At 35.5% G+C, this 8,295-nt stretch overlaps 1 protein-coding gene across 18 annotated transcripts in view; it reads left to right on the top strand.

Annotated features, from left to right (window-relative positions):
* Positions 1-398: 398 nt before the first annotated feature.
* The window catches only part of ralgapa2 (Ral GTPase activating protein catalytic subunit alpha 2), a 324,396-nt gene continuing 316,499 nt past the window's right edge, over positions 399-8,295 (top strand). For all 18 annotated transcript variants that reach the window (XR_015513714.1, XR_015513715.1, XM_087290968.1 and 15 more), the window contains exon 1: positions 399-620. Coding sequence is in view for 16 of the 18 variants with exons in the window: in XM_087290968.1 (XP_087147094.1) it covers positions 515-620 (106 nt within the window). In the remaining 2 variants the exon portion in view is untranslated. The remainder of the gene's footprint in view (positions 621-8,295) is intronic.

The following is an 8,295-nucleotide window of genomic DNA, read 5'->3' as shown; positions in this document are numbered from 1 at the left end:
CCGTATTTACACACCCACGGCGGCGGTGTGTGTTGCCATATTGTCTAAAACACCCATGTGTATTTTGTGCATAAAATGTAATGTAAAAAGCACCATCGTGCACTCAACGCTTAGAAATGCTTTAATACATTCATCATGAGCTTTAGATGTTCTTTTTTATAGATTAAGTCTGTTTTGTAAATACACGACCTTTAATTGCATGAAAAAAGACCGATAATTCTTATAATAATTCTCTAAGTTAATCTCTCGCGCTTTATATGTCCAATCTTTTAGGTGAGCCAGTATCTGCTTAATTAGACGAGAGCAAATATGGTAGCAGTCATGTGTGAAAACGCTCCAAATCTGGCAGGTTGTCCTCACAGGGGGATTTTTTTCAGCGGATCTGGCGCCCTGCCGTCGGTCGGTCAGTCAGTCAGGCAGCTGCTGCTCTTCACACTTACAAACAGAAGAGGCACACAGGTCTGAATGGTGAAAGGAAGGTAAAACCGGCTACAAAATCGCCTTTTATAGCGGAATGTTCACTCGAAGGGTTTATGGAGACGTCAAGAAATCTACACAGAAAGTTCTGGACCCAAAGAAGGATGTTTTTACGCGTCTGAAGCATCTGCGCGCGCTGTTAGGTGAGTGAGACTGACAGCACTGAAACCTTCAGAGCGTATTCCCTACATCACGCGTTTATCTCGTAAAATCAGCTGATTCTAGGGTGTAAATGCCACAGAGATGTTCAGATGGGTGTTCGAATGTGGCACAGGGGCTGTAATGTTAGTGATCGATAATGTATGGATTCAATGATTAGCGTTAGCTAGCTTATCGTGCTACATCAACAACAGACCTGTCAGGCTGCTGTGTGTGGATACAAACGTGGCAAATATATAAACAACACGCACGACACGCATATGTGAATATATATAGAATGTTAAAACAATAGATCTGACACATTAATATCTATAGGAATATATATATATATATATATATATATATATATATATATATATATATATATATATATAACATCAATATGTGTGATTATATACAGAATATATATAAATAACAGATATAGTCTAATAGATTTGATATACATGTGCACACATATCAGACATAAATGTAGGCTATAGAAAATTAATGAACAACAGACACGAGAGAATCTGAATTAAGGGCGAGAATAAAACAATAAAAAAATCATAAATAAGTGAAAAAATTAAATTTATTTATTTATGTATTGTCACATTACAGATCAGGTCTGTTATTCATAAACATTAAGATTTATGTGGATATAATTGTTCATAACAGACATGTAAAATGTATACCAAAATATTTACGCAACACTCTATGTGACACTAGTTGATATAAGGCACTATTTTTGTAAAACACCTGTATCAATTATTTCACTGGTTTTTAAAAATTTTTTACTAAAATGTGTGTATTCCAAGCAAAGTATAAAGCTGAACGCTTAGTTCTTGTCACATAACTCGCAGTGCACTTATTTCAACTAGTGCGCCTGGAAAGCATGAGCATGTCACGCCACATCCTTCTCACTCCCAATATACTAGTGCAAGCTGTACTCCTCTATTGGAAATACTTACCATCCGTGCAAAAGATGCGATATGTGAGCGTTAAAGTTTAATGCTTCAGCCATAGTTAATCCAGTGTGCATGGGTATTAGTCTCAGTGTACAAGCTTCGAACTTTAATCTAGCGCACAGTTGGCATAACTTTTAGTTGCAGCAGTTTAATCCGTGCAGAAACGCTGTGTTGAGAAGCCTTTACGATTAATTAACCATGTCAAATCAATGCATCTATCTATCTATCTATCTATCTATCTATCTATCTATCTATCTATCTATCTATCTATCTATCTATCTATCTATCTATCTATCTATCTATCTATCTATCTATCTATCATCTCTCTCTCTCTCTCTCTATATATATATATACAGTATGTAAATACAAACTTTTTTATCTTGCATGCGATTAATCGTTTGACAGCACTAGTGACATGTATTAACGTTATATTCCATTTGAATTAACAAAAAACTAAAATTTTATTGAAATTACAACAATTAATTTTGGTAGGAAGATAATATGAATAAACTTTTTTTTTGTCCAAAACATCCACATTTTTACTCTTCTAATATTCATAAGTGAAATTTCTCTAGGGTGGCAAGGTGGCTCAGTGGTTTGCGCTGTTGCCTCACAGCAAAAAGGTCGCTGATTCGAGTCCCGGCTGGGCCAGTTGGCATTTTTGTGTGAAGTTTGCATGTTCTCCTCATATTTGCATGGGTTTCCCCTAGGTGCTCCTGTTTCCCCTACAGTTTAAAGACATGCGGTATAGGTGAATTGAATAAACTAAATTGTCCAAAGTGAATAAGTGTGTGTGAATGAGTGTGTATGGGTGTTTCCCAATACTGGGTTGTGGCCGGAAGGTCATCCGGCGTAAAACATATGCTGAAAAAGTTGCTGAAAAAGTTGGAAATTCATTTTCCCCCTTTTTAAGCTCACAAAAATTTGTAAAACAAGAAAAGAAAATCCAGCCATAGCTCTCTGTTTCACAGAAAAAGAAATATGAAACACATTCTGTTATTCATTCATCACAAAGAGCAAAATCAAAGAGTATAGTGAAGCAAAAGATGGTTGAGTTTCGCAACAATAGAAAGTGACTGAAAATAATAGGAAAAGCATTAACAATAACTTTTTCCAACATATAATTAGAAAGTCCTGATCAAATGGAGATGTAATGAATCGGCATGAAAGAGGACGTGTGTCTGTATTCTCATAATGCAGAGAGAGGAGGTTTGATTGTGTGGCAATGACACTCTCTAATGATTACAGCTGGAGAATTGCAGAAATTAGTTGAGTCACCACAAGTTGTTTGGGATGGTTTGCACTCATTTTAAAACTCATATTCTGTTGCTAGATACTTGAGTATTGAACAGGATATAAAGAAAGAGCACAGAAAACTTACACAAAAGGTACACAGCACAATGAAATATACTGCAGGATCTTGAATGTTGTTTTAGGAAAGAGCACCAACATGGACTAGAGAAGCAGAAGGATAAGAAGTGAGTTCATGGGAACAAAAAAGATCTAATCTCTTTCCAAGTTTTCCTCCAATCTTAAGTCGTTAAGTATGGGCAAATGGCGAATGTAAAAAAGGAATAATTAAAAATGTTTTTTATAAAAATATAATTCTTATAATTATCTAATTTTCCCAGTGATGAGTTGCGGCTGGAAGGGCATCCACTGCGTAAAAATGTGCTAGATAAGTTGGCTGTTTATTTCGCCGTGACGACCCCAGATTAATAATGGGACTAAGCCGAAAAGAAAATAAATGAAAGAGTAATAATATAATAAAAAATACTAATATAATTCAAAGGTGGGAATAATTTTGACCAACATGCATTTAAAAACATTTAGTTCATGATGAGATTTATTGTATGTGTTCAAAAATAAATACATTTTAAATAAATAAATAAAAGTTTTCTTCTGGAGAAAGTCTTATTTGTTTTATTTCGACTAGAATAAAAGCAGTTTTTAATAATAAAAAAAAAAAAACATTTTAAGGTTAATTTTATTAGCCCCTTTTAAGCTATATATTTTTTCGATAGTCTACAGCACAAACTATTGTTATACAATAACTTGCCTAATTACCCTAACCTGCCTAGTTAAGCCTATTAACCTAGTTAAGCCTTTAAATGTCACTTTAAGCTGTATAGAAGTGTCTTGAAAAATATCTAGTAAAATATTATTTACTGTCATCATGGCAAAGACAAAATAAATCAGTTATTAGAAATGAGTTATTAAAATTACACTGTAAAAAATCCATAAAATCCATGAAAATTAACAAAAAACGGCAGCTGAGATTGCCAGTATTTTACCGTAAAAGATAAGGTACAACCCGTAAAATTAATTTCTCATTTTTACAGTAAACTACCATTTTTTTCATTTATAGATGTAATATGTCTGTATTTTAAATTAACAACATCTACACATCTTTTGTTACACAGATCGACATGTTAACACAGCCATATGCAGGTGGTGATGAGAAAGTTACATAATGAACCAATGCTCATTACAAACAATTTTCATAAGCAGAAAAGAGTGCTAGTGTGTAGAAGGTGCTCAGTGTCATTCACACAGCTACTAAACACCAGTATGGTAACGCAGAAAATTAAAGTCATGAAATAAACATTGTTTATTAACATTAGATGTAACATAAATCTCTAATGTACATTACTGATGGAGAAACAACTAAAAGATCCATATTAATGTCAACAAAAGCCATAAAAAGTGACGTGCCATGCAGGGAATTCTGGGAAATTCTGTTTACGGTTATTCGCCGTATATATTATGGAAACACACTGTCAACCAGGTTACAGATTTTTACTGCAGCATTTTTACAGTTTTTGACGATTGAAATCACGGCCATTTGTTGCAATTTCTTGTCAAGAATTATTGGTCTTTTGGTTATTTCTATGATCACACATAGACAGATCATAAAGAACTATGTGCAGGCATTCCTGTTTTATACAAAATCTCGTCAGTGTGATTCATATACAACTCAAATCAAATGTGCCGCTGCGCAAACTGTTCGCTCGAGTCTAAAAAAATAAAAATAAAAAGTGTGCTCTGCTAGCTTAAATCATGTTGCGCGCACCCAAAGCGAACCTCCACTAGCACAGCTATGACATCAAATTTGCCGCAGCACTCAAGTGAACTGGTGGAGGGGTTGAGTATAAACCAGGCTTTACACACCCTTTACCTATTTCAAACTATTTTGAAATCTTTGGTTCAAAGAGGATTTTGTAAAGAATGTTAAAATACAGATTTAAAATAAAATGACACTTTTTTTTTTTCTGAGTATTTTTTTTTTTTTTTTTACTGGCAGCTTTTTTATATGAACAGTTAATCAGTGCTTTTCCTGCTGACTCATTTCTGGTTCAGTGTCAAGACGAGTGAGCAGAGGTCACAGGATGCTGTCTCTCATGTCCTGTGTGTTTTTACAGTCTGTCTATTAGAAGCTAGATAGAAGTGGTTTGTTTTGTCATCAGCTGTTATTTGGATCTCCGTATAGGCCTGCTCTCAGCCGCCTGCCGTGTGACATTGTCCAGTGCTTTTATAAAGGGAAGAATTTCCTCTCACAGGCTACTTCCTGTGTGGGCAGGAAGTGAGGATGAGTGATGGAGGTACAGAGAAGGTTCGTTATTAGTGTTCTGTTGAATTTACATATTTTTTTCCCCTTCCCACTTTTCAATTTGGCTGTTATTTATTTGTTTGGCTGCTTTATAGATTATTATTTGACATTGGTCGTTTTTTTTTTTAAACACACTATTTTTAGGTCATGTCAAAAAATCACATGCAGACAAATCTATAGCAAACCTTCACGATTTGCCCCACTACCATTTAAAGTGTTTGGCCAAATTGCTGGTTCGATTATATTGCTCATATTAGAGAAGTGAACCAACACTGGTCTCACGGTTCGGTTCAGTTGCGATTATAATGCCATCGATTTGGTTCAATTCGATATCCTGGTTAATCACGGTGCAGGGATGATGCATACACAGTTGATTTTTTTTTTCACAGCACAGCAATTCTTGTGTTAAAATGTATTAATATATTTATATTTATATACTATTTGTGAAACAATTTTGTCCTTTAATACAAACAGTCAGATATATAAACTGTACCTTTAAACAACATGAACATTCATAGCAAATAAACAAATATAAATGTCCTGCTCACTTTCTGAGTCTTGTCTAGCAAGTTCTTTCTTACACCCCTTTAATTGGTCATGCGCTCAACAGAAAGGGCTGCAATTGGCTCTTACACGCTGGCACTCTTCACAGATGAGTGACACTGATAAAAACGGCAGCAGCGATCCACTGTGTCTATCATATGATCCATGATAGACACAGTGGAGAAAACTCTGCAGACGTATCGCTGTAACAGCCGAGAGGAGAGGAGTAGTCCCGCCAGCAGGTCAAATGGGCCACAGTGATAGAGAGAAAGAAATGGAGTTTACTTTCATTCTCTCATTTGCAGTGAAATAGGGGCTTCTGCTGAAAGAGTCAGTGAAAGACTGTCCAGCAAACACACACACAGTGAAATTGTGCACATTTTCTGCGTTTTTAAGTAGTTGGAGTTCTTTAAATACTCGCGCTCGCCTCCCTCGCCATAGTAAGCTATGGTGACATAGCGCATATGAGATAAATAACGTCAGTACACAATAACCGGTTATGATTATCACTGCACCGTTACCAAATTATCTGGGTCTGCATCATGGTGCACCAAGGACACAATTAATTTTGACACCCCTAGTACATATGCGCTCCATTGGCTCAAATATTATCCTGAATGTTATATGTGCACCCATTTGGAACCTGTTTGGAAACAGTCAATTTTAGTACACTTTGGCATCATTTGTGGTTGGTTTGCCAGCTTGCATGCTTCTTTACTGCCGCATATTACATTTCACTGGTTGACGGAAATTATTGTCAAAATGCATTTTAAAAATCGAGAAAAAATACATATAATTAGCATTAGTCATAGATTTTTTTTTTAAGTGGCAGTGATACCAAAAATGTGCTTGTTTACTATAGCTGTTACATTACCACATACTGGCACATGTTTACACATTGTGAATCAGACATGAATTGTGCAGTGCTGTCAGCAATCAAGTTACACATTTCTTCACATGCTTAATAGAGGTGCTTTTATCTGTTTATATCATGGTAAAAAAAAAAAAATGATGTGACTAAATCATACTAGGTTTCATTGAAAATATGTGCTTCAGCCTACATTTTTGTAAAATGTTAAATAAGTAGCGCATGGTACGTTTTGTTGCACTTTTCAAATGACAAATCCATTAGAGTGGATGCACTGTGTGCATTTTTGCAAATCTGAAATCCGTTAGATTGCGTTTTGTTATATAATGACCACTGACCATGCCAGAAAAGTTGTCCATATGGAGATAGAAATGTGAGGCAAATGTCTTGTGGATTTCAAATAAATACACACACCAAATAACAACTAAAAACTGTTCCTTTTCACACTAATGATGTGTACAGGAACATATTATCGATGAATAAACAGCTACTTGACCTACTTGAACAAGAACTTGGTAAATTTAGAGTGACATGTTATAACATAAGAAATATTGTTATCACTATACATTTTCAGTATCGTGCTGCCCTATTAAACACACACACACACACACACACACACACACACACACGCACACGCACACGCACACGCACACACACACACACACACAATTTTCTTTAAAAAAATGTGTTTGGTTTCTACATGACTCATTCTATGTATTGTGTATTAATGCATTCACAACCACAAATGCAGCAAAAATACTATTTAAATCAAATAAATCAATAGTTTAGTTTCAGGGCTACACGGTGGTGCAGTGGGTAGCATGTTCAGCTAACAGCAAGAAGGTTGCTGGTTTTAGCCTCAGCTGGGTCAGTTGGCATTTCTGTGTGGAGTTTGCATGTTCTCTCCGTGTTCGCGTGAGTTTTCTCCGGGTGCTCCGGTTTCCACCACAGTCCAAAAACATGTGGTATAAGTGAATTGGGTAGGGTAAATTGTCTGTAGTGTGTGTGTGTGTGTGTGTGTGTGTGTGAATGAGTGTCTATGGATATTTCCCAGTGATGGGTTGCAGCTGGAATGGCATTCCTTGCGTAAAACATGTGCTTGATAGTTTGGCGGTACATTCCGCTGTGGCAACCCCGGATTAAAAGAAGGATTAAGCCAAAAAGAAAATAAATGAGTTTAGTTTCATTCTTGATTTTTGTGTTTTTCAGCAATTTTTATGTTTTTTCCTAGCTGTTTAATCGCCAATGACGTGTCCCAAAAACCATAATTGTGAAAAGAAGCAACAAAAGAAGCAATTCATTTTATTTTGAAACTTAAATTAAACGTATGATAAAGTACCTTTTTACAGTTTCACTAAAAAAGTAGGCTGAGGTGCATACAGACATGGACTAAACTGTTGGTACCCTCCCATTGAAGAAAGAAAAACTACAGTGGTCACTGAAATAACTTGAAACTGAAATGAAAGTATTGGTTAATCAAAATGACTGAAAATAAACGAATGGAAATCACACATTGCTTTTGAATCGAGGTTCAAAATAAGCTTTACAAAGGCAAACTAAAGAAAGTGGCCAGGACAAAACAATTTTTTCTGTTTTGTGTTTCCAATGAACCTATGTTGAAAAAAATAGATCTATTCAATGTGTTTAAGATTGAAAAAAATGCTTTAAAAACGAAATTGACATAATATCAGTAT

Source organism: Danio rerio, chromosome 17, assembly GCF_052040795.2.
Source record: "Danio rerio strain M-AB ecotype USA chromosome 17, GRCz13ab, whole genome shotgun sequence".
In the NCBI taxonomy this organism is placed as follows: domain Eukaryota; kingdom Metazoa; phylum Chordata; class Actinopteri; order Cypriniformes; family Danionidae; genus Danio; species Danio rerio.
Note: the sequence above shows the minus strand (reverse complement) of the source record. Positions and strands in the feature narration are given on the sequence as shown.